Genomic DNA, 26,285 nt, shown 5'->3' with positions numbered 1-26,285 from the left:
CTGGGCAGCTGTTAGCAGAACCGGCGGCCAGCGCGGTGGGTGCCCTTAGCCTTTCCGGTGGCGGTGTGTACACCAGAAGGCTCTGGTGGTCACGGATGCCCCTGCTGTGATGGCTTGTTCTCAGGCGGCTGGCTCAGCCCCTGCAGGGCTCAGAGCATCGCTTTAGGTCTTGGAGCTGCTCCGATTCTGCAGAGCCGCACAGCTCAGCTGGAGCTGCTCTGGTGCCACCAGGCCATCTTGGAACCTCCCGTCAGTCCAGCCGCATGCAGCTGGATTGCTGTAGCCCCTAGCAGAGGCCAGGGCCATTGCCTCAGCTGAACCTTCCCACCTCAGAAGGCCTTGAGGCTGCACCGCCTCAAGGGAAGGCCGTTGTACTGGGCATGGCCGGAGCGCTCACAGCCCAGCGAGGCAGGGGCTTCCCTTCAGCCGCAGCCCACTGGAGACCGCTGCAGACGCAGCAAAAAAGCAAATGGAGCAAATTAATCTGCACCGCTGACTTGTCCTGTGCGGAGCTGCGCAGAGAGCATGCGGCTCTGGCAGGCAGCTGGGGCCAGGTTTTCTGGGTAGCTGATGGGTCTCTGCACAAAGGGGCCAAATCCTGCCCTCTGCAGCATGTTCCTTCCGCTCACTCAGCACCGCTCTGTGGCTAGGACCGGCACAGCGTGCCTTAAAAGCAAGGCCTCTTGTGTGCTGGGGCCTGGAGAGCAGCTGTCCGCCCTCCATTTGGCTGCAAAGCAGGTGCTGGTGGTGCATGGGGGTGGGTGGCCAGAGCCCAGGGAGCTCCACCACCAGGGCCTTGGCCCATTCACAGTGCGGAGGTGCTGGGGAAGGGCCCAGCCTTGTCCCAGGCGGACCCTGGCACCACACCAGCAGCGGGAGGCTGAGCGAGGGGCTGGGGCAAGGTGGGCTCTATGTCGCGCCCAGCTGAGGGGCTCAGGGCACTTCCACGGGGCTCCGGAGACACCAGCCCAAACCCCAGCCACACCCTGTGCCCCCCCCCGCCCCCAAAGGCAGCGCTTTGCTCTCAGCCCCCTGCATGGACACAAGGCCTCCTGCCAAGGCTACAGGCTATGGGCAGGCAGCCAGCTGCAGCTGGGCTGGGGCTCGAACCCCTCAGCCGGCTTTCCAGTGTGGCCTGCAGCTGGGAGCAGCCCTGGGCCAGTCTGTGGGGCGCTGGCAGAGGCAAGGGGCTGGCTCAGCCCATACCCCGCCTGGTCAATGACTTTGCCCAGCATTTCTGACCGCACCCCCACCCCCGGCCAAGTGCTGCTGTGGACGGATGGGCAGAGGCGGCAGTCGTTTAAAGAGCTTTATTGGCTTCAGCAGGTCTGCGAGTCAGCTGGGAGCAAGAGGTGTGTGAGTTCCCCTTCGGCTGCCTCCTGTGTGAGTGCAGGCGCTGGGCCAGGAGACGCTTGCAGCTCGCCTACCCGGGGGATCCAAGCAGGTAGACATAGGACAGCGGCTGCTGGGCTTGGCCTGGTGTACTCCACCCGCCAGGGCAGGAGTTTGGGGTGTGACCCCCCCCACCCCCCAGGCAGAGGAAGGGGGTCACATAGAGGGGGAGGGGACAGCTGAGCCCTGCAGCTGGGTGGGCACACTCGGCCTGAGCCCTGGGCAAGACCCCAGCCCTGCCCTCCAGCGCTGTGAAACGCACTGAGGAAAGAGGGGGCAGGGTGTGCGAACCTCCCTAATGACCTTGCTCCCCAGGGCCAGGCCAACTCCCAGGGCAGAGCCCTGCGCTTCCCACAGGTGAGCTCAGGCCTCGGTGTTCACCTCACTGAAATGGGTGCAGGGCGCCCAGCCCCTTCCTCGGCTCCTGCAGAGCAGCTCTGCTGTCTGCCCCACTTGCCCCCTTCTTCGGCCAATGCTCCCAGTGCCCTGACCTCCCTGGTCTGGCAGATGGGCAGAGTGGAGTGGCAGAGGGAACTTTATTTACAGTCTACAGGAATGAGCAACAACCTGCAGCTGTACAGCTGGCCCCAGCATAACCAAACAGCCTCTCACCGGGGGGGGCGGGACTGGACTCACTTTGCAAAGCAACAAAGAGTGAGGGCAAGAGTGCCACCCCCGGTGGGACCCCGCTGGCTTCACGACAGCCGTGGAACGTGAGCATGGCGCTGGGGGCACGGCGGGCACGCGCTCACACTGGCACGCAGCAGGAGCCCAGTCCGCACACAGCATGCCGAGAGCCAGGGGAAATCAGTGCGACTAGAGGCTACGTTCCAGGGAAATGGGCCCCAGGCCCTCCCCTGGGCACAGCCACCAGGGAGAGACCCCAGGGCGCAGGGGATGCCACGCTCGTCCGCCCCACCTCTGGCCATGCCTCCTGGGGGCTAGCAAGGTCCCAGTTCTGCATTCGAGTCCAGGAAACAGCACAGGTCTGCCCAGGGCATTTGGGACGAAATGTAAAACTCCAGAGACACAGGGCAGGGTGGGGAGGGGGGTTACATGCGAGCGTCATGGAGCCTGTGTACATTCCCCACTGATTTCCATGCCCCTGGCAGCTCCCAGCCCCGGCACCGTGGCCCATTCTGGGATGGGGCGGGACGGGGGGGGGAAGACCCAGCAGCCTGTTCCATGCCACACGGCCCCCAGCTCAGTCTACAGCAGGCAGGAGGAGTCTGCTGCCCGCTTCCTCAGCTCCTTGCCTGCTTTGTGGGGGTGCTGGTGGTGGGCGCCACTCGGCCTGGCATGCTCGGGGAGCTGGTTGCCCAGCAGCTGGGTGTCTTGCATGTGCGTGGCAGGGGCCCTGTGGTGATGCGCCTCTGGGCTCTCCTCTGGCTCCACGCGCAGGTAGGCCTTGACCTTGTGGTGCCGGGCTGTGCTGTCGCTGAAGTCGATCACCCGGCACTCGTAGGTCCCCTCATCGGCGGGCTTCACCCTGGAGAGCCGCAGCTTGTGGGAGATGTTACTGCCGACCACCTTCACCACCTGGGGGCGGGAGCGAGCACAGCGCTGACAGCAGCCGGAAGCCCAGGACAACCCCGAACCTCACACCTGCTCCCACGCCAGCCCCTAGTGCAGCCCTGCAGCCGCAGCCTGCCGTTCCCCAGGCACACCGCCTCCTTTGCCATGCCCCGTGCAGTGGTGGATGAGCCACTGGCCCTGCGCCCAGCAACCCCGGCCAATTGAGGGGCCCCAGAAAATTGGCAGCCCTGCCCCCAACCCGTTGCGCCCAGTGCCCCTGCCAGGGAGCAGTGTTGGGCTTGCCCTGTTCCGCCTGCCCAGTGCTCTCACTAGGGCACAGGGCCCTATGCCCTGACCTTGCTCCCCAACAGGACCCCCACTAGCTCTGGCCCAGGGCCCCCAAAACACCAAGGACTGTGCCAACCCCCGGGGGGGGGCCGTCCCTAGGCTCTGAGGGAGCTGCTCTGAGTGAGGCAGGGGGTGTCACTGGCTGGAGACACCCCCCTCGGTCCAGGGCCCTGGCCTGGCCCACGCGAGGGTCTGGCCCAGGGCACTGCACAAGCTGCCAGTGCCAGAGGAAGGAGACCCAGGTGGTGTGCAGGGGGTAGCTGGGTCTCTGTGACAGGCGCTTAGGCCAGCTGGGCAGAGTGACTGTAGGGCCCTGCTGCCCCCAGAGCAGCTGCTTGAGGCCATGGCTCGGGCTGGGCCCTGGTCCCAGCACAACACCACCAAGGAGGGGTTAACACCCTCACCCCTGGGCAGGGCAGCCAGGGTGCCACATGGTACCCGCCCTTGGGCCCATCCCCAGCGCAACACCACCCTGCAGCCCCTGTTCAGGTAGGGGCAGAGCCAGCCCCACCATGTGCTACCCCAGCCAGCCAGCCAGGGCCCCGTGCAGGCCAGGAGCCCCCCAGCAGCTCCCACCGCTGGGCTGACAGGCAATGCAGAGCAAAGCCAGCTAATTAGCTTTTCTTCCAAACTGATCAGCTCGCAGTGTTTATCACCCAATGAAATTTAAGACTCACTCACTAGCCCAGCTGCTGCTGCTGTTGTAGGGTGAGGTCAGTAAATCAGATTTATCACATGCCCTGCGGCCCCAGCTCCCTTCGCGCTAATCACACTGGCTGGGAAAGGCAATTTTTCTCCCTGCCGCCGCACTGGGGAGTGGAGGGTTGTGCAGGGTTTAGCCACTGGCCCGGAGGCTGCAGCCAGGGAGCCATGAGCCCCGTGCTGACAAACCAATGGGGCCAGAACCAAACCCAGCCCAAGGCTCAGAGCCACAGAGACCTGTCACAGGCCTAATGGATGGACTCAGTAGACAGCGGCATGTGCTCTGCAGCTGCTGAGCCTGGGAGTAGGGAGGAGGGCAGAGCATAATGACCTGAGGCTGGACGTGGAGAGGGGGCTACAGCCACACAATTTGGGGAGCTGCCCCCCTACACGTGACAGCAGCCACTGGCGGAGCTCTCCTGAGACCCACAGGCTGCAGCAGATTGCACAGTAGTAACACGTCGCAGCTGAGCAACCACTGGCACTTAGCAGCATCTGCTACCAGGAATCTCTGAGAGCGGCCAACACGTTAAGAGCTACCTAGAAAAACTAGATGTGCACAAATCCACGGGTCCAGATTTAATGCACCCGCGGGTACTGAGGGAATTGGCAGAGGTCAGTGCCGAGCCTTTGGCCATTATCGTTGAAGACTCTTGGAGATCGGGGGAGATCCTGGATGACTGGAAGAAGGCAAACGTGGTGCCCATCTTTAAAAAGGGAAAGAAGGACAATCCAGGGAACTACAGACCCGTCAGCCTTACCTCAGTACCTGGGAAAATCATGGAGGGGATCCTCAAGGGATCCATTTTGGAGCAGTTGTATGAGGGGAAAGTGATCAAAAGTAGCCAACATGGATTCACCAAGGGCAAGTCCTGCCTGACCAATCTGATTAGCTTATGTGATGAGGTAACAGGCCCTGTGGACATGGGGAAGTCAGTGGATGTGATATACTTTGACTTCAGCAAGGCTTTTGATACAGTTTCCCACAAGATTCTTCCCCATAAGTTAAGGAAGTGTGGATTGCATAGATGGACTATGAGATGGCTGGAAAGCTGGCTTGACATTTGGGACCTATGGGTAGTGGTCAATGGCTCAATATGTGGATGATGGTCAGTTTCAAGCGAGGTGCCCCAAGGCTCGGTTCTGGGGCCGGTGTTGTTCAACATCTTTATTAATGACCTGGATGATGGACTGGATTGCACCCTCAGCAAATTTGTGAATGACACCAAGCTAGGGGGAGAGGCAGCTGCATGGATGGTAGGGATAGGACCCAGACTGACCTGGATAAATTAGAGGATTGGCCCAAAAGAAATCTGATGCAGTTCAGCAAGGAGACGTGTAGAGTCCTGCACCTGGGGTGGAAGAATCCCAAGCATTGTTATAGGCTGGTGACTGACTGGCTCAGCAGCAGTATAGTGGAAAGAGACCTAGGGATTTGGTGGATGAAAGGCTGGATGTGAGTAAACAGTGTGCCCTTGTAGCCAAGAAGGCTAATGGCATATTAGGGTACAGTAGGAGGAGCATTTCAAGCAGATCTAGCGAAGTGGTTGTTCCCCTTTACTGGGCACTGGTGAGGCCACATCTGGAATATTGTGCCCAGTTCTGCCCCCCCGCCCCCAGTATAAAAAGGATGTGAATGTGCTGGAGCAGGTTCAGCGGAGGGCAACAAAAATGACTACGGCGCTGGAGCACAAGACCTATGAGGAGAGGCTCAGGGATTTGGGCTTGTTACGTTTACAGAAGAGAAGACTTAGGGGTGATTTAATAGCAGCCTTTTAACTTCCTGAAGGGGAGCTCTAAAGAGGAGGGTGAGAAACTGTTCTCAGTGGTGTCAGACGGCAGAACAAGGAGCAATGGGCTGAAGTTACAGAGGGGGAGGTGTAGGTTGGATATTAGGAAAAACTACTTCACCAGGCGGGTGGTGAAGCACTGGAATGCGTTGCCTAAAGAGGTGGTGGAATCTCCATCCCTAGAGGTTTTTAAGTCCCAGCTTGAGAAGGTCCTGGATGGGACGATTTAGTGGGGTTGAGCCTGCTTGAAGCAGGGGGCTGGACTCGATGGCTTCCTGAGGTCCCTCCCAGCCCTAAGATTCTGTGAAAAACCAAACAGACTTGGGTATGCAGCCCCAACCACCCCCTTCCTGGGGCTGCTGCCCTGTGCTGGTGCAGCAGAAAATGCCCAGCACGCAGTGCCAAGCACTGGCAAACTGGGAGAAGAGAGTTAGACAGGCAGGACGCTGGCAGGGCCTCAGATTCTGCTGGTGAATTGTTAGAATGAGCTGGATCACTGTGTGAGCAAATATTCTCTGCTGTAGCTGCACAGACTAGGAAAAGGGTCAGCCAGTCCCCTGCTCCTGATGGCCAGATCAGAGCAGCCCTGAAATAGCAGGAGGTGTTTCTATTGCGCTTCTTGGCCACAGGTTTCAGAGCACTTTGCAAAAGATCATAATTGCCATTTTACAGCTGGAACAATTGAGGCCCAAGGTCACACAATGAGTCGTGACCCAAGGCCTTGTTCCATTGGGCGAAGGCATTTCTCCAGATGCAGCCTTGTGTCCCGCCCTGGCTGCCTCCTTTGAGAAGCGATGGCTGAGACAGGACAGGCTAGAGGGCTGGGTGCCGTTTCCTGGCCCGTAAGTATTGCAACACAAGGATTATTCAGCCTGGAAGGGAGGGGAACAGGTGAGTCCTGTGCTGAAGCGTGGCACGTTATGGAGGGTGGCACGGCAAAGGAGCAGGTCGCCCTTTTTAACTTTGCATCACAAGAACAAAAAGCCACTTAAAGAAACTAATGGCTGGCAAATTCAGTGCTACTGAAAGGACACCTCCTTTGCAAATCTTGTTGTCAGCCCAGGGAACGTGCTGCGCTAGAGCCTCCTACATGCCCGTCTCGGGGCTGGGTTGTAAAAGGGCTGGAGAATTTTATGACACTAATAATCTCCATGGCACAGCAGGCCGAGCTGAAGGAAATGAAAGGCCTGGCTTCGTCCCTGGTCTGGTCCCCAGGTCAGGAAGGAGCAGGCTCCCTCTGGACAGCACCAGCCACTCAGCCAGATGCAGGAGTCTTTCTTTGGCCTGAAGCACCGGCTTTGTGGCCATGCTGCAAGCGGACACGGAGCACCTTGCTAGCCCAGCAGTCCCTCCAGCCATCGCCAGCCTGGCCCTCCTAGGGGAGCGCTGCCGGAGGGCAGGTTATGCCCTTTGAGGGCAGTTCAGAGGCACTGAGCCAGAAGGCCTGACAGGCTGCAGCCCTGCCCCCCGCAGCACAGGGCTCCTTGGGCACAGTTTTCCTTTGCAACAAGGAGACCAGTTTCCTTTGTGCCTTGCTCAGCTCAAAGCCCCTTCTCTTCTGCTCCGGGGGGCGGGGATTCCCCCCCATGGAACGAGCCCAGCGCAAGGCCCAAGTCCCCCTTCTCCGCCCGGGTGCACAGCTCTGGGGCTGGCCTCTGCGTGGGGCTGAATTTCAGCCTGACTGACAATACGTGCCTGGGGATTAATGCCGGCTGCGGCTGAAGGGGTTTCCTGTTTCCCAGGCAGTAATGTGATGGGAATCTCTGGGAACAAGAGCGTTATTTATTATCCGCCTAAGTCCGGCTTAGCAGAGAACAAATGGCTCCGAGAGCTTTTAATGCGCTGCTTCCCACATATCATTTCCAGAGCTCGGCTTTGCTTTCTGTGGCCGTTGGTTTTTGCTTTACTTGTCCGTTGTACGTAGTGGGCATCTCATCCCAGTCACTGGTGGGCAGGGGGCATCTCGGGGTATTTCCTTCCCACTCCGTAACCCTTTCAGAAACCAGGCCATTTCCCTCCGCCGCCGAGAGAGACAGAAATAAATGTTTCAAAAGCAAATCTCTCCCCTGGGGCCGGTGCTGGAGGAACCGCCGGCGGCATCACACCCAGCCTGCATGCGAATCAATCACAGTCGCACATGCAGGTACATTGATCACATCAGGCACACAATTAACAACCTAATTATGCTGAAAAAGGCAATTGTGATGTTAAATAGAAGCTCCTGCCCCAAAATCATCCACAGCTGGGAACAGTGCTGGGGCCAGGGGCTGACCATGGGTGGGGGGCACCCCCCATTTGCTTTTCACCCCACAGAGCGGGGTGGCGGCAAGGCTGGAGGTCAGTGAGCAGCAGTGGGGTAACGCCTGAAGAGAACTGAGGGATTTGGGCTTATTTAGTTTGCAGAAGAGAAGAGTGAGGGGTGATTTCATAGCAGCCTTCAACTGCCTGAAAGGGAGCTCTAAAGAGGATGGCGAGAGGCTGTTCTCAGTGGTGTCAGGTGGCAGAACAAGGAGCAATGGTCTGAAGTTACAGAGGGGGAGGTGCAGGTCGGATGTTAGGAAAAACTACTTCACCAGGCAGGCGGTGAAGCACTGGAATGTGTTGCCTAGAGAGGTGGTGGATTCTCCATCCCTAGAGGGCTTTAAGTCCCGGCTTGACAAGGTCCTGGCTGGGACGAGTTAGTTGGGGTTGATCCTGCTTTGGGCAGGGGGCTGGACTCAATGACCTCCTGAGGTCTCTTCCCGCCCTAGGATTCTGGGATTCTATGACCAGGGGCCCCCCAGGGGGGACAAGGCTGCTCAGCACCTCCACAAGGCGCTTGCTGCATGGCCCCAGGCCAGCACTGCCCGGCTCTGTAGACACTGGCAGCCAAGGCTCGAGGGCTGCCAGCCTTCCCGACTGGGCAGACCAGAGGCCATTGCCACAAATGGCCTCCAGTGGGAAACGCAGGCTGCTTCCCGAGGCGGGGTCAGGATGCTGGGCCCTGGAGCAGAGCTGAGCAACCCTCAGGCCAGCCAAGCCGGCACTCCCAGGGGGACTGGGCTCACCCAGGCCTGCGCAGCCTGCGGCGCCAGGACACAGAGCTGGGGCTGGGTTAGATAGAGCTCCAGAGCCCTGCGGAGCCAGCCCAGGAGGGAGCTGTGGTGAGCCCCTCAGGCTGATCCTGCGCTGGAGTGCAGCCGGGAACAGCGTGGAGTGTGGGGGAGGTGAGAGCTGCTGGACCCGACACGTACGCCTGGCGCCAGTCCCCACACTGCTGCTGGAGCAGCTTTTCGGTTGCGAAGCCCTGAACTGAGCCCTGAGCTGGGCAGGGGCGCAGGGCTGCAGCCAGGAGCGGGAGAGGGCTCTCCCCAAGCCCACAAACTGCCAGGGCCAGCCGGTCGAGGAGTCCCTCTCCACTGGCCCCAGCAGGGAGCTGGCCAGGTGAGCCCAGGGCCAAAGTTCTGCCCCACCTTCAGCTCCCTCCAGCCCTGAGCACCTTCCTGTGCCCCCAAAACCTAGACCCCCCAGCCCAGAACCTCCCCTCCCCCCCGCACCCCAACTCAGCCCAGAGCCCCCCCTGCACCCCAAAACCCTCCTCCCCAGCTCTGCCCCGGAGCCTGCAACGCCAGCCAGAGCCCTCACTCTCCTGTGCCCCAAGCCTCTGTCCCAGGCCCCAGCCCCCTCCCGCACTCAGAACCCCTCAGCCTGCGCCCGCCACGTGAAGTCTGTTACGTGCACCAGTACGGAGCTGAGGGGTGGCAGGGCACCGCCGTGTCCTATGTCAGTTCCACACTGGTGCATGTACAAAATTGGTCACCGTGGGGGTCAGAGGAAGGAGCAGGCGCAGCCCCCCTGCCCCCACCACACGGAAACAGGACAAGGCGCGTACTGAGGGGGCGCAGCCTGGCATGTCGCAAGCGTGCGCCCCAGCCGGGCTGCAGGTCGGAAGCTCACACCTGTGGTGCACGATGCTGCCCCTGCGTGTCCCGATCCCCAAAGGCAGGAGAGTGGTGCACACTTGGCGAGCCGGAGTCCTGTGTCCGGCCTGCCCTGCTCACTGCCCCGGGGTCCCAGCAGTGGCCACGACTGGACAGGGACTTCTGCTGGACTGGGCTGGCCTGCGCTGCCCATTCTGGGTAATCCCCCTCACCGCCCTCTCCCAGCAGGGCCAGGAACCAAGCCCCCGGCGTTGGCCTTGCCTGGCCTCGGGCGCGCACAGGGTAGAGCAGCAGGGAAGGCCAGGGTGGGCTATTTCTGCCCATACAGTCTCTGCAGCCCAACCAGGGCTTGCCTTGTTTACTCCCGTAGGATGGCGTCATCCTGAGCATGTGTCACATGGCGCCCGTACTGCTAGCTGCTGGCCCAGATGGTCCTGCCCTGCTGCGGTGCCCAGACAGGCACAGCTGCCCGGAATGCAGGTCCCACCCCGGCGGTTACAGCCCCTTGGGGCGTGTGAGGCTGGTGTATCCTGCCTTGCTCCAGCACAGCTGGGGGCAGGGCTGTTACTACCCACAGTCCTGTAGGGTCAGGGAGGAATCCCCGCTCCCCTCAGTCAGCCTGACAGGGACTCCAGGGGTTAGCCCCCTTCTGCAGGTCAGCTGTTGGGATGAGCTGGGGTTAGCTCCCCAAATGCCTGGTGCCCCTCAGCTCTCTGCCTGTGCACAGAGCAGCCCAGTCTGTGGGCGGACAGGCCTTGGGGTTCCGCAGCTGGGGGGGCCTGTGAGCCCCAGCAGGTTAGACCTGACTCCATGGGGGTCTCCTCCTGGCCCTAAATTCTGCATCTCCGACTCTGCTGAGGGTGGCTCCCGCTCTTGGAAATCTGCCCCAGGAGGACAGCGTGGGAAAGGGAGGGAGACACACGACCTGACAAGGTGCAGGGCTGGGGGGTGTGGGGTTCAGGGCTGGACCAGAGAGCGGGGGAGCAGGGGCTCTGGCTGGGGCAGAGGCTTTGGGTACAGGAGAGTGAGCCATCAGCGTTACCCCCACAGCGAAGGGGGAAGAGACACCCCTGTCATCAGCCTGGGACTGCCCAGGCACCTGCGAGCATGGGCGTGTCTATTTTATACATCCACGCTTGTCAGGGCCCAATCCTCTCAGGAACTGACCCGCCAGCTCCCCAGAGACAGAGGCACTCGGACCGGCCTCTTGTTAGCTCAAGGCTCCAAACAGCCTGTGCAGCCACGGCTGCGGCAATGACAACCGCGTCGGCTGTTTGTGCCAGCCCGAGTACAGGCAAACCCGCCTCCCAAGCGGCAAGATAACCAAGAACAATTCTGTGTGGGGCGCCTGCTTATCTCAGCCAGAGCAGCAGGAGCCAGTCCCATAGGAGGGAGCGCAGCCGCCAGGCCTGTTTACTGTCGTTAGCTAATTAATGCCGCCTCGCACCGCTCTTCGGACTTCTAACCTGCCACAGAAATTTGGTTCGTTCCTTCTCAGTGGGTGCGTGGCTTGAACTGAGGCCGAACGACTTGGTTACGCTGAACCCTGGACCGGCTGGTTCTCCATTGGAGACGCTTGTCAGGGCTCTCCCAGAGCTCAGGCCAGTGGGGTCTGGCACAGCCGGGCTCCAGGGACGCGAGCAGCCTGCAGGGAAGGTCCCAGCCTGGGACTCAGGGGATCGGTCCCCAGCTCTGACACAGACACCAGGGCTAGCGATGTGCTTTGCCTTAGGTGGGCTGAGAATTTGTGTCTTTGGGGCTCAGCTCCCTGCCTGTACCCTGAGCTGGGCTGCCTGAGAACACCTGGGGCAGGGCTGGCTCCTGTGACATGTTCCCACACCCCCCGGCACATGGCCGCGTGCTAATGGCCAGGGGCAAAGGCATAAGGCTGCTGCTGTCCTCATTCCAGCAACGGCCAGTGCTGCACACCGGCTCCTGCAGGGATCCACAGCCCCTCACTGCCCACGAGCTCCACTGGAAGCTTGCTCTGCAGGGACTGAGCTCTCAGGTTGGTTGGACGCCCACCCGGCTGCACGGGGCTAGCAGGGTGACCCGCCACTGGCATGAGGCAGGGCCCTCCTCTACCTGCTAAGGACGGTCCCCGAGCTCCTGCTGGGAAGTGCCGGAGCTTTGGCTCCTTCAGACGGATTCCCCCATCCCCAGCGCTCCGTCCAGCAGCCTGGGGGGACACAGAAGGGCCGCCCCAGCCTTCGGTCCCAACCAGCCCTTCCCTTCTCGGTGACGGCTGCGTAGAGGCCGGGCCGTCCCGTCCCCCCCGCTGGAAGCCCCCGGGGCATTTTCAAACTGCAGAAAGCAGACACACTGCAAGGGCTAAGGAGCCATTGTGGGCTAACGTGGGGCCCCAGTTCAGGGAAGCACATGCTGGACCAGGGCTGTCCTTACACTTTATGGGGCCCTATGCAAATGAGCCCCCTACCCCCAGGCAGCTTGTGCTGGGGGCCTGGGGCTCCCCTTCCCCCTTGCAGCTTGCACTGGGCCTGGAGCCCCGAGCTTTCCCCCCTCTTCCCACCCAGGCGACAGGGCCCCGCATAGGCATTCAAATACACAAAGCTGCACAGGGGAGCTAACAGGGCCCTAAGCTTCAGGTGCCCTCTGCAGCTGCAGATTTCGGGGACGCCCCATCCCTGCCCCCGGTGAGATGCCAACGCTCACTCTCCAGGGGCTGGGCTGAGGCTCCCAAGGGAAGCCCAGGAAGGGACTCGCTCTGCCTGCTGCCCCACCGCACCGGCGCGCTGCGAGCCTGCACTGCACAGCCCCGCCAGCCCCCCGGTCCTGGGCACAACATCGCGTGCTGGCTGTTTCACCCGCTGCTTGCTTTTCAAAGCAAGCTGGAGAAATCCCCAGCCTTCTATGGGCAGAAGGCGCTGGGCTGGCCCCAGCATCGTAGGCAGCCACGTCCCAGCTGCACCCTGCGCACGCCCCTCGCAAGGCGCCGTCGTCCACTCACGCTGATCTTGGTGGCGTCCTTCCTGGCTTCCTCCGGCTGAGATGCTTTCAGCTGCGGGGGAGGGAGGAAGGGCGAGATGAGAGCCCATTAGTGCAGCTGCCAGGGGAGGACAAACCCATCCGACTCACCCACACCTCAGCCCCCGGGGATGCTGGAAAGGCCGGCAGAAGAAGGAGGGCGGCAGAGCTGGGCCAGTGGGGGCGGCAGGCAGCGGGGGCAGGGGGGGGCAAGCGTGCTGGGGGAGGGGTGTGAATGTGCCATTCTGCAGCCAAGTGATGCCCCAGGCACAAGTGCTGGCCCAGCCTGCTGGCACCCGCTGCTCCCGCCAGGCTGCGGCAGGCTGCAGGGTGGAACAGCGTTTGCAAGGCGAGAGGCACCGCTGGGCTGCAGCAGGCCGCGAGGGAGAAGGACGAGGCCCGTGCTCAGAGCAGGCCTCGGGTGCCGGCGCTGTGGCGGGCTCTGGGCCACGCTGTGCCCGGCAGAGGCTGAAAGATGGGGAGGCTGAAGCCAAAGGAAGGGGCTGGCGAGAATGATTTACAAGGCGAGATTAGCACAGTGCTGCTGAGCTACGGCGCGCGGGGATCGCCGGGCGGGCGCCACGGGACCGGGCTGGACAAAGGAAACGCAGCGCGACAGGCTGGAAACCCAGACCTCAGCTGCCCGGGGAAAGGCGGCTCACTGGCCCAGGGACTTGGGGACCAGAGCCAGGCAGGAGCTGCTGGGAGCCAAGAGCTGCTCTGTGCCCGGGGCTGAGGCAGGGCCAGGGATAACGGGAATGGAGAACGAGCCGGGAGGGAGGGAGAGAAACCCACCGTTCGCTGAGCTGTGCTCCCCACCCGGCCCCTCCGGTGAGAGTCCCATCCCGCCGCACACCACAAACCTCCCACTAGGGGGCGCCGCTCCCGTGCTGTGCACTGGTTTCCCTGGTGGCGGGTCCCTAAGTGAGGGACCAACTGCCCCACACCCAGCTACAGGGCTGGGGGTGACGCAGAGCAGGGGGTCCCCAGACCCTGCCCTGCCCGCAGGCAGATGGTCTCTCACCGCACAGGGAGAACAGGGGGTTATGGGGCGACAGGGACATGGCGTAGGACAGACTTGTCAGCGCAGCAACCAGACGCCCTCAGTACAATCCCGCCTGGGGAGAGGGGCCCAGAGGGGGTCAGAGCCAGGCCCCGGCCCCCTGCCTCCCTCTGCAGCCAGACCAGACTGCCCCACGCCATGGCCCAGTCCAGTCCAGGCCCCTTCTCCCTCCCTCGTTCAGTCTCCCGGGGAAGAAAGGTGTCACCTGGTTGCCTAGGTTACAAAGACCATGGAGGACCATTGTGTAGGCGAGAGAGGCCATCACACCAGAACTCCCATCCCCCACCATACACTGATGCTGTGTGCAGGGAAACTGAGGCACCCGCCTTGGGTTACTACACGACAGTAGGAAACACCTGCTGCCACATAACCAGGGGAGTAAAATCCTCACACACCCCACTGCGTCACAGGGCTCCCTTCCCTCAGTGACACGCCAGCACCGAGCACCATCAGCGGCGTGGGGCTGCCCCACCCTTTGCAGGAGCTGCCCTGCAGCTGGTGGGACCTGGCCCTACCATCTGCTCCGAAGCTCACATATCACAGCCACGATTTGCATTCTGTAGCATGTGGCTCTTGGAATTCACTGGCCAACTCCTACCCCACCAGCCTCTCCTCCCAGCCTGCGGCATTGCCCAGACACCTCTCTCAACGTACGGTAACACCCGTGCCAGGGCACGGCCAAAGACGCAGTAATCCGATGCCAAAACCTGCAGGTCCCATAGAACCCTTACCTCTGTGTGACCAGAAAGAGCCGTGAAGAGACAACTATTTGCAGGACCGATGGAGGTGGGAAGGGGAGCAGGGGAGATGAAGGGACGGATAGAGCATGACGCAAGGGGAAGGCGAGGACAAATCCCCTGGGGTATTATCGCCCCCCCAGCTGTTGTCAGAGCTAAGTGGGGAGCCAGACAATGGGGAGGCCATGCACCCTATGACTGCTCCCGCCTGGGCAGGGTGCACAGCTCTGGCCTGAGGGGGCCTGGGCCATGACCTTCCCTGGCTGCCCCATTCAGTGCGATCCTTGAGACAGGGCAGCGCCTTGTGGGCAGAATCCTTCTGTGATGCAGTGGGGTGTGTGGGGATTGGATTCCCCTGGCTAGGTGCATGCATTTCCTATTGACCTGTAGTAACCCAGGGTGGGTGCCTCAGTGTCCCTAACAGCAACGAAGGGTCCTGTGGCACCTTATAGACTAACAGAAAAATTTTGACCATGAGCTGTCATGAGCACAGACTCTGTGCTCACGAAAGCTCATGCTCAAAACTTTTCTGTTAGTCTGTAAGGAGCCACAGGAACCTTCGTTGCTGTTACAGATCCAGACTAACACGGCTACCCCTCCGATCAGTGTCCCTAGGCACAGCAGCAGCACACAGAGCTTCAGTGGGATGACTCCTCACACATAGGCAATGGCCTCCATGGCCTTTGTAACCCAGGTGACCAGGTGACACCTTCCCACTCCCTTGGGAAGCAGGACAAAGGTGGAAGCAGCAACTTGGCTGGTTTGACTGGGAACTGGGCAGTGGCGTGGGGCAGTCTGGTCTGGCTGCAGAGGGAGGCAGGGGGCCAGGGCCCGGCTGTGACCCCCTCTGGGCCCCTCTCCCCAGGAGGGATTGTACTGAGGGCGTATGGTTCCTGTGCTGACAAGTCTGTTCTACGCGGTGTCCTTGTCACCCGATAACCTCCTGTTCTCCCTGCGCAGTGAGAGACTGTCTGCCTGCGGGCGGGGGCAGGGCCTGCGGACCCCCCACTCCCAGACACTGGGAAGGACACTCTGCCACCAGGCCGGGCCTCTGGGGCAGGAGCAGGCAGGGGGAGAAGGACAGCTGGGCTTGGTGAGCGAGGGATATAGAAGGAAAAGGCCTGAGCCTACCACTCCCTTGGCTCTGGCTCTTCCTCCAAAGAGCTCAGCACCATGGAGGGGGAAGCTCCCTGGGACACAGTCTCCATGTCCAGCCCCCTGGAGACACGACCACCCAGGGCGCACAATAATCCGAGAGCAGAGGGGTCGCCGTGTCAGTCCAGATCTGCAAAACCAGCGAGAAGTCCTAGGGCACCTTCCAGGCCAACAGGTATTTTGGAGCATCAGCTTCCGTTGGCAAAGAACCACTTCGTCAGCTGCATAATCCTGTGGCACACAGCAGAGACCCTGCCAAGCAGGGACGGCTGCCAGGCTGCCAGCCCCAGGGCCAGGGCCAGGGCCCCATGAGCAGGACCCAAGCACTGGCTGAGTGCGGGCGAGAGGAGCCCAGAGCAGGCAGGAGGCACCTTACCTGGTTGGAAGCCCACGTCTGCTTGTCCGTCCAGTCCCGGTGATTGCGAAGGTACCACCACTGGATCTCGAGGGAGTAGGAGGGGGAGCCGCTGCCTCGGAAGGAGCAGGCCATCTCCACGTCCTCCCCGGCCTGGGCCGTCATGTCGTGCGGGGTCTCGGTGAACAGGGCTGCAGAGGAGAGAGGGCGCGAGCCCCCGGTCAGGAACTGCAGGGCATGTGTCCTCATCTGGCCAGACCTGCCCCCTGCATGCCCTGCCCCTGCTGCCCACAACACAGCCTGCGCCCGCCCACCCCATGCTGGCAGGGTGCTCCCTGGACACAGCCTCTCCCTGGGTGAGGGATGGAGAATGGCCCTCACCTCCAAACCCACCAGAGCTCCTTGGTGCCAGCCCAGCCTTAGCCTGTCTTGTGCAGACTTGTGCTCGTTTAACTCTGGACTGCCTGGGATTCCAGGCTGTGACTCTGGGACCCGAAGAGACCAGCTTCTTGTGGGGCATCTGCCCCATTCCTCCCATCCTGGAAACGACCCTTTCCACACCAGCAGGGTCCTTCACATCCAGGATGTCTGGGCCTGGTTCTCCCCATCCCCAGGCCAGCTCTGCACCGGAAACCTTCCCTGGCTCCCCACAGTGCATCGGGACCAGAGGAGAGCACCAGACCTGGTGTCCAAAGGGAGAAAACCCTGCAGCACGGAAAAGAGAGCAAAGGGCCCCTTGGAGCCAGGTCCCCCCTGCTTTCCCAAGCAGCTCCTGCTCTGGCATGTGCACGATGGCCTGGTTCCAGGATCGCGGCCCAATGCATCCAACGCAATCGCAGCGCTCTGAATCCCACGTGTAAACAAAAAGCAAATCCTCAGTTAATGCCACCCCAAACAGTCTCCCACACGCCGTCTGGTTTGCTTTTCTCCCTCCAAACAAACCGTGTGCCGAGCTGGCATCAGAATTCTTTTCATCTCCGGCGAGCCCCTTGCTCCACGCTAAGGGCTGTCTGCAGCCTGTCTGTCGGTCAGGAAACGCTCCTGTCCCGACCAACCCCAGCCCGCCCCCACCAACGCTTAGCACAGTGGTGGGCAGCTCCTGCAAGCTGCACACCGCCCATTGGGCAGCTACGTGTGGCCCATGAGACACTGTGTTACACGCAGGGTTGCCAGGACCTGCTGGTTTGTGTCTGTGTAGTTTGTTTCCTGCCAGTGCTACGAGTGATGGGGCCATAAAGAAGCCAGGGCACGCGATGTGAGGTGCATGCAGACTGCACCCCGCTGACTCCGAGAGCCCTGCTCTCCCTCTGCTGCTACGTCTGCAAACTGTAGGTACACCCACACAGTTAGCAGCACAATCCTGTCCCGAGGGACCCTCTTGGCTCCTACAGCTCTGCGGCCCATTGAGATGAAGAAGGGCCACTCGCGTGGCCCACTCACTAGCCTAGCACCTGACAACTCCTCATCTTCCAGAGTGTGGAAGCGCCCACACTTCCAGGGCCACAGACGACTTCCCTCCCAGCCGGGTGAGAGACAGAGCCTGGGGCAGATCTGCAGCTCAGGGCATCTGGCTGCCCTTGGTCCTGCTCCTCGGGGAAGAAAACTCTTCCTTCGCAGATAGTGGAGGTTACAGAAGGTCCACGCCACGTGACTGGGCTCTCCCCAGCTGGCTGGAGAAGTCACCCCAGCGCTCCACAGACCCTGTGCAGAGGGGGAGGGTTTGGAGCTCCTGGCTTGGAGCTGCAGCTCTCCTGGAAGCGTGCTGGGCATCAGCAGGCGCGGTGCCAGCCTGGCAAGCCCCACAAGCCACCCTCAGGGCCACGCCCCTCCCACTTCCTCCTCCGCAGTCTGCTGCCTGCCCAAGGAGCCTGCGATGTGAACAAAGCTTCCTTTGCAGCCAGCCGAGGCCTCCGAGTTCAATGCCCACGTGGCCAGGCCCAGGGTTCCATCTCCCTGGGGTCTGGTGGGGCCCCATCAGCTGATTAGAGCTGGGGGCCAGGTAGGAGGTGCTGCCCAGGCTCTATGGGCTGCTGTACGGAGCTGCAGTGCAGCCCTGCAGAGTGAGGCACCTGAGCAGCCCCCGCATGGAGAATGTCATCTCCCCTGGAGCCCCTGCTCCAGCCCAGAGGCAGGTGTCAGAGGAGAGGGCTGCACTGCTCCTGGCTGCCTGCCTGCCACTCCGGAGCCACCCACCTGCCGGCTGGGGCCTGGAGCCCCTTGCTGAGGCCGGCTGCTCTCTCCACTCCTCCAGGGACTAGGCCAACCCCCTGGCTAGGGCCACAGGCCCAATTTGGCCCTCCATTACGCCAAGCTGGTGCCATTCGAGTGGAAAGCTGGCGCTGGCCAAGGAAGCCTGTCGTTAGCAGTGGGTGGCTGCCCCCCTGCTCTGCCTTGCTCTGCGTGTTCGCAGGAGGGGCCGTGCATGAGCCTGCACGCAGGGCAGGGCCGCTCTGCAGCATGGCGTGGAGCACAAAGGGTTAAGCCCACTGGCCCCCCTGGCCGTTTGCAGGAGCACACTGGGCAGGACACCCGCCCTCCAAGGACGGGTGAGGATGTCGGTGACGGGGCTTTGCTGTCCCTCCCTTCACCTCCTAAAATTACACCCCAGGCCCAGGAGGGGCAATGGGGGTTGGCCAGGGGAGTCGGGCTCCGGCTCAGGCACTCCTGGCCCTGTGCACAAGGCTCAGGGGGCGCTGCTCAGCCCAGACCAGAGCCGATGACGCCAGCCTTTGCCCGGAGCCTGCAAGCCAGATGCTGAACGCCTCCTCAAGAGGCGGGGAGCCCAGGGGCCCTGGCCCGACTGCAGCCCGTCACTGCCCCTGCACCTGTCTGCTGCCCATCCCTCGTGGCCAGGCTGTGCTACCGTCCCACCCCGAACCGTGGCATGAACCTGTTGGCAGAATTCAGCTTGGCTGCCAGCACACCCTCCAGCAGTGGGAGTGGGGCCCACGGGCACCCAGGCTGGGAGCTGAGCCCTGGCCCCGGCTCTCAGGCACCTTCTGCAAGGGGGTGCCTCAGGGAAGGTGGGACAGTGATGCCAAGTGTTGCCTGGCTGGAGCCCATCTCTCAAGTCCAGTCTAGGGGCAGGGTGGTGGTCCGGGGGGGGCGGTGGGGGGAGCTGGACCAGGTTGCTTCGGTGTGGTGAAACAGGGGCAGCTATTTTATCAGCCAGGCACTTTGCTGACACTGCAGCTGCCCAGAGCTGCCCCTCAGATCTGTCTGGATTCCTCCCATTCCCACCCCACGGGCCTCTCCTGCCTCTGCAATCTGGCTCGGAAGCTGCTCTCTTTAGGGCTACCTGCACCACTCCCTGAGGGCTGCTGGTGGAGTTCGGATCCAGGCTGCAAAGCAAATGATCACCAGCCCCGAGGGAAGCGGTAATACCGTTAGTATCGCTCCAACCCACTTGCCGCCTGGAAACCCCAGACTTATCACCTTCCTTTAATCCACATTCGCAGGGGAGCTCAGGGAAACATCTCGTGTAAGGGGCTTAGCAGGTGTTCCCCAGCTGGCTCCTGCCTGGATTCCAGCACACTCCTCCCCTGCCGCCGGTCAGCTGATGCCGAGAACTGCAAAGGCTCCAATCTCTGCAGAAAGGTGTCCAGGGCCTCCACCGCATCCCGGCCCCGGACAGACAGATGTGAATTCCAGGCTCTCAAGCTGGCGACACCGAAAGGACGACAGCCCTGGCCACCTGGTTCCCACTACGCTGCGGCACCCGGCTGTGATTCTTTCTCCTACATCAGTGCCAGGGCCAATCACGTCCTTAGGTCCTGGCCCGCTCAACCGGCTGGCATGTTCTCAGAAATGGCAGTGATGGTTTCTCTGCCTCCCGCTTGGGTGTCAGTTCCCCGCTCCTGGAGTCCAGGGTCACCGCTGGCCAGGGTACCGGGCCAGCTCCTTGCCCTGCTCTGCCAATGTGCTGTAACCCTCACCTGCAGCACTGTCTGGAGTGCCAGGCCTGGGGCGTCCTTATGGCCCCACGCCCCAAGCACCCCCTCTGCACTTCCTCCCTTCCATTCCTGGCAATGCTCCCAGGTGGTCTCCGCCCACGCTGCTGGGATGCTGCTTACCCAGGTCAGCACCGTGGGACAGATCCCCCCACCCAGGGAAGGAACGGGATGGGCAGAGTGTATGGGCCCCGGGTTAAGGGTGGTGCAGGGAGGTGCCACGTGGGGGTAGGGAGGTCCTGGCCCCAGTCGCCACTGAGCAGCAGGTTGGCTCCCAGGCCCTGGGTCTGAGCTGCGGCAGCTGCAGCACTGAGAGGAGCGGGAGGCCGAAGAGACAATAACTTGACCCAGGGCTGCATCTGTTACAATAGCTGCTGTCTCAGAAGCTTAAGCCCATAAAGCGGCTTATTAGCTGGAGCCTGCAGGGGAGGAGCCTGGAGGCAAGCAGAGCCCCGTCGGCCCAGCTCCCTGTGCAGGGCAACTGCAGCCCAGCAGCCCCAATGCGCAGGCTGGGTCTGCGTTTGCCTCTGCTCCTGCATCCCTCTGTGACCGCAGGGCGGTGCTGCCATGAGCAAAGGCCCCCAGCCGCCAGTGCTGAACTCCCAGGTTATTTACTGCAGACTTCTCCTCACCTAGGAGCCCCACCCAGCGCGTCCCAGAGTTCCCAGCGCTGCAGGCCAGTGCCCCAGGGTGGAGAAGCAGGTGCTGCGGAAGCACCCCAGCCTGGCAGCCCATCTCCCACCAAAGCTGTAATCAGCGGGGCAGAGGGAGAGGCAGAGGGAGTGTGGGACCCAAGCCAGGGCCACCTGGGGCGCCAGCGACACTGGTGGTTCAGCGCCATCTGGGGCCACGTGAAGCCCTCAGTGAAATGACCCAGCCTCACCTGCGCAGAGGGCACCATGGAGGTGCTAGCTGGTGGCCAGGGGTGCCCTGCAGCATGCAGAGGGCACAGAGGCTGCAGCTGGGCCTTGCTGGCCCCTCATCTGCTTCCAGCTCTGGCCAGGCTGTTTCCCCATCACACCGGGGACCAGGCCCGGCAGGAAGCCCCACTGCCTCAAGGTTCACCCAGCCTAAGCTCCCTGAGCTGCGTGGACACATGGCAGCCTAACAAGGGCCTTGCTGGCTCTCAGGATTGCGGCGAGAGGCACCCCTCCCCTGGCCCGAGCCCCAAAGCTGCTGCAGTTGGGAAAGGTGTCCCTCCTGCACCCAGCCTGGCCTGCGCCTGCCACACCACACCCCGGCCCAGCCCTCAGCCCACCCCCAATTCCCTGCCCCAGCCCTCAGCCTGCCCTCCCCACCCCAAATCCCTGGCTCCCACCCCTGCCACACGTCTCCTCCATACTGGTGCAAATAACAACACACTGCCCATGGCACCCAGCCCAGCCCTGTGGGAATCACACCAGTGCAGCCGGGGCCAACAACTCTGGCTTGACTCACAATGACCAGTGGCTGCAGTGCGGCACCCGGCAGTCGTCTTCTGGGCTGGAGAGGGCAAAGCAGGAGACAAGCCTGGGGTCCTGGCCCAGAGGCAGGGAGTAGGCAGCCTGTGGAGGGGGAGCTGGAAGCAGCCCAGGGAAGGAGCAACCAGAAGGGATAATGCACAGAACTCAGCTTTGGATTAACAGGTTCCTTCCCCTGCCTCCACCCTGGTTTTTGCTCTCTGGTTGTACGGTCTCCCTCTGCCCCACCACCCCAGCTCCCACCCTTCCTGCTCGGTTTCTGCCCCATCCGGCTGTCAGTCCTGCTGGTCGCCCCCCTCTCCTCCTGCACCAAGTCAGTGTCTCTCGCGCCCCTTCCCTTTCTGCTGCAGGGACAGCACAGCTGCTCTGCTGGGCTGGCCCTCTGGTTCTGTGGGCACCCCTGGCCCTGGCCAACATGCCCCATGTGCAGCCAGCTGCAGAGCCCCTCGGCCGGACGCTCCAGCCAGCAGCCGGGGAGGGAGACCAGCTTGGCAGCTGATTATGGGCCCCACCATGAGAGCGGGCAGGCGTGTGGGGAGAGGAGGAGCAGGAGTGGGCATGGCACAGGGAGAGAGGAGAGCAGGCAGTGGGACCCAGACTGGTGGGGGCAGGCTGTTTGGCCTCTGCTGCTCCACTCTGCCATGCACAGGAGCGCACACCAGCTCCTAAATGCACCTCCCCGCACCCCCATGCACCGGGCAGGGGCCAGTCACGCGCCCCGCACCAGCAACAAGCCACCTGGCTGCACGGCTCCACAGCTGCCTCCTCCCCCTTCTTGGAGCCAAGGCCTGGGCCTCAGCTGGTTAGATCATAACCTGTTGCCATGGAAGTTAATATAATCTCAAAAACAGGCCCTGGCCTGATGCTGAGGAGGGCGCAGCATGCCTGGGCCCTGGGCTGCTCACTGCAGCTGGCAAGATCCCCAGCTGCAGCAAATAGTGGAGGCTCATGCCCTAGCACAGGGCAGCCTGGCCAGCTCACAGCAGCTATTCACGCTCAAAGCCCTGTGAAGTTACTCAAGGCGTGCAACTGCGTAGCGACCCCTGCCAGCTCATTTCCGCCAGCAGCTAACACGGTAAGCACAGGTATCGGGAGCAGCCAAGTTAGTCCGCAGCTTCAAAAGCAACAAGTCCTGTGGCACCTTATAGACTAACAGGCCTGACAAAGGGGATCTTTGCCCACAAAAGTTTAGGCTCCAGAAGCTCTGCTAGTCAATCAGGTGCCACAGGACTTCTTCTGGTAAGCACAGCGAATACGAAACCAACACCGCTTAGCCATTTGCTCATACAATTATCAAGTCTCCAGGCTCAGCCACAGGTGCTGCTTGTGCAAAGTTGAGCATTCACTTTCTGCACACGCGCTACTCTGAAAGCCTGGACCAAGCTCACTACCCGTCCTTTTGGAACCATCTCAAGTAGCTGCCCTGTTTTCTGGGCGTACCAAATAATGGGCCCTACCAGAATGGGCATCACAACAGCAATTAATTCACAAACCACTGGCCGCAGAACTCCGCTGACCTCACTCACGTCACTGGTGCATAAACAGTAGCAGAGTAATGGTGCATCCCTCTAAAATCCGTGTTGGTGCTCAGATGGGTCAGGGAAGTGGCTAACGCTGAACAGCCAGAGGTAGCCAAACTGCTCCTAAGGCCTCACAGCCCTACTGCTCACACTGCGTGACAAACACCACGAGCGCTCCGCCTCGGTGCAAACTGCGTTGCCGTCTCTCTGGAACTGGTCTTTGCTAGAACTGGAGCTGTTCCCAAAGAGCCAGAGGCCGTACCCAGCACAAATGGGGACTCCAGAAAGGAGCAATGCACATTTCTAATGATTCCCATTGGTCAATTACACTGCAAAGCGACGTCTGGGTCTCACTGCGCCTAACAGCCAGAGATAATCATCTTTCACACAGACCTGGCCGGAGCACCCCAGGACTCTCACCACAATTAGACACAAAGAACTGCTGGAGCCTCCTGCCCAGAGACTGGACACCGGGGTCTCTCCCCAGCTGCTCTGCTCTACCCTTTGCCTAACACTGTCAGGGATGTTCTACCCACCTCCCAGCACAATGGGACCTTTCCAGACTCAGAGATGGACAGCAAGATCCTGGGCCTGGCGACGTGTCTGCCAGTGACAGAAAGGCAGCGCAACAGCCCAGACGTTAGATTAGTGAGACGGTGATGGACAGTGAGAGACATTCAGGGTGATGGCTCCGTGGCAGAGGGAACCGAGGTACTGGAGGTTAGATTCTTCTCTCACCCCCACGATGGGACCCAGTGCGCACAGAGGCAGTTGTGACGAAGTGGGGATTGCGGGGATTTGAGCCCCTGTGTGAGGTTGCAGGTGAGCACCATGTGTGTGCCTCAGTTTCCCTAGGCACAGCATCAATGCATAGCTGGTGATGGGAATGTTGATGGGATGAATCGTTACATGCAAGCAATGGCCTTCCCTGGTCTTTGTAACCTAGGCAACCAGGTGATACCTTTTGCTGGGAGGTGGAGGCCGGGGAGAACAGGACAAAGGAGGGAGGCAGAGCCTGGCTGGTTTGAATGGGAACTGGGCAGTGGAGTGGGGCTGTCTCATCTGGCTGGAGAGGAAGGAAGGAGGGACAGAACCCTGGCTGTGACCCCCTCTGGGCCCCTCTCCCCTTGACGGATTGTACTGCCAGCTGCTGGTTCCTGTGCCAAGTCAGTTCTACGCCGTGTCCCTGTCGCCCGATAACCCGTCTGCTCTCCCTGCGCAGTGAGAGTCACACCTGCCTGTGGGTGGGGGGCAGGGCCCGCCCCCCCCACTCTGTCACACCAATGGAATTGCAATTCCCATTAGGCACAGGCTGCAGAGAGCAGCACTTTAACCATCGCTATGGTGTTGCCAGCGACTGGGATGCAGAGCTCATGTTCTCTCAGGGCTTCTGCAGGGGGAGGCATAAACAGGAGATGGTTCCCAGCAGGTGAAAGTCCCCCTTGGTTAGCTGTTTCGGGGAGGAGGGGGGATGACCAAAGTAACAAAACCAGACTGGTCCAAACAAGCCATCTATTAAGGGGCCGGTGCTGCTCCCAGGACAGGGGAGCATGGGGGTGGGGTGAGCAACGGAGGTGACAACCCCTGCCTTGCAGCGCAACGTTTCACTGGAGCGGGTTTAAATATTAATGGCCATTCACCCCCCGTCACTCTTTGCAGATGTGTCTGTAGCAGAAGCCACGGCCCCTCAGGCTGCAGCCGCTGCCCTGCAGCCTCTTCCAGCATTTGCACATGACCAGGGGCTGCCAGGCACAGAGGCAGACCAGGCGCAGACAAAGGAGGCTTCATGCAGAGGACAAACGCTAGCTTCAGCCACAGGCCCAGGTCTGTGGAGAGGGACCAGGGCAGTCCCGAGAGATGCTGGCACACCTACGCACACAGGCCTATGCACCCCTATCCCTGTGGGTGTAGCACTGGGCTGAGGGGATGGGTGCTGGGACACACGATGGCAAATGCAGGACCAGTTATTCCCAGGAAGCTACCGACTCATTACACAGACACAACCCTCTTTGCTATCAGGGAGCAGGTCGTTTTAGCTGTTACATGGGATTCTTCCAGCCAGGTCTTCAGGCCTATTTCAGCCGCCTGCGGATGGTCCTAAACGAACTGCCTGTCGGTCACTTGAGTTTTCTGATGTAGCTACTGACTGTGGAGAACGGTGCAAGCACTTCCCATGCAATATGTGGCTCCTGAGTCCCTGTGCAAAAGGCACGGGTTCATAAGGGAGCTGAGCGATCTGAACTGCACAGCACAGCTGGTCCCCAGATGCTCAAACATTCACAGAACATGAACCAGAGCAGGGCCGAAGCTCAGACTCCTGAACGTCAAGCAGTTGTGACGGTGGCTTTGCAGCATCGCGTGTGTGCGCGCACACACACTAGATGAAGAAGCAAAGGGCAGGAACATCACAGCATGCAGCTGCTAGCAAAGGTAAAATAATTACTGTAATGAGAGCTATGATGTTAACGGCCCCTGCTCAGTGTCCGTTTCAGCAGATTTGGCAATTGGCCAGGAGCCAGGGACTGGCCAGTGAAAGTGACCAACATCTGGAGGGGAAGCCTGGGGAAGATCAACCCTGGTGCCAGCGGAGGAGGAGACGGTGGTGACTGTGAGGGCTTTTTACCAGGAATGCTGCAGACGCTTCTTTCTCTCATGCACAGAACCTGCTGTGCCAACCAGCACTAAAAAACCACCGTGCAAGCTGCACAAGAGAACAGTGCGAGCATTTCACGGATGTGCCCTGAGGTCTTGGCTTCTGCCTCCTTCCTCCCTCCCAGCCCAGTGCTGCTCATCACGGTGCCATTCCTACCCTGGGGCAGGGAGAAGCACGCACGTTCTCAGTGCCGGGCAGCCTGCTCTGCGGCTGGAGGAGGCGCGTCTCCTTTTGCTCAGGTTGCGAAGCTGGTCCTAAATTTGCCCCTTTCTCCATGTGCTGCAGGCTGGGCATTTTGGTCTTTCCCAGGCAGGCCCCGTTGTATCGGCCACACTGGCTGGCTGAACTCTGAGGCAGTTCCCTGGCTGGATGAACGTTTGAGCATTCAGCATGGTGGGCTGTGTTGCAATTGTGGTGCAAACACATGAATTTTAGACTCACCTGCCCGGTTTCCACAAAAGCCTGCGCATGAAATTCACTCTCGGAACTATTTAGTCTGGTGAAAACGGATCACACAAGTGTTCACAGAGGAAGAAGATGAGGAAAGCAACCTCAGTAAGAAATTGGCACGACTGTTGTCCAGTGCCACTGTGCTTCCCAACCCTGCTGCAGCCCAGACATGCCCCAGCTCACACCCACTGATGGTCTGCGACAGACTGTCCCTGCCGTCCTGTGGTCCCTCCCACTCCGACCCAGGCAGGGTTTCTGAGGCAGGGTCCTGCCTGCTCAGGCTCCAACAG

At 61.1% G+C, this 26,285-nt stretch overlaps 1 protein-coding gene across 1 annotated transcript in view; it reads right to left on the bottom strand.

The window, feature by feature from the left end:
* Positions 1-1,303: 1,303 nt before the first annotated feature.
* The window catches only part of VSTM2L (V-set and transmembrane domain containing 2 like), a 36,541-nt gene continuing 11,559 nt past the window's right edge, over positions 1,304-26,285 (bottom strand). The window contains exons 2-4 of the mRNA XM_075011759.1: positions 15,984-16,153; positions 12,636-12,686; positions 1,304-2,931 (exon numbers count right to left, since the gene is read on the bottom strand). Of these exons, the coding sequence (XP_074867860.1) occupies positions 2,602-2,931; positions 12,636-12,686; positions 15,984-16,153 (551 nt within the window). The 3' untranslated portion in view covers positions 1,304-2,601. The remainder of the gene's footprint in view (positions 2,932-12,635; positions 12,687-15,983; positions 16,154-26,285) is intronic.

Source organism: Carettochelys insculpta, chromosome 17 (assembly GCF_033958435.1).
Source record: "Carettochelys insculpta isolate YL-2023 chromosome 17, ASM3395843v1, whole genome shotgun sequence".
In the NCBI taxonomy this organism is placed as follows: domain Eukaryota; kingdom Metazoa; phylum Chordata; order Testudines; family Carettochelyidae; genus Carettochelys; species Carettochelys insculpta.
Note: the sequence above shows the minus strand (reverse complement) of the source record. Positions and strands in the feature narration are given on the sequence as shown.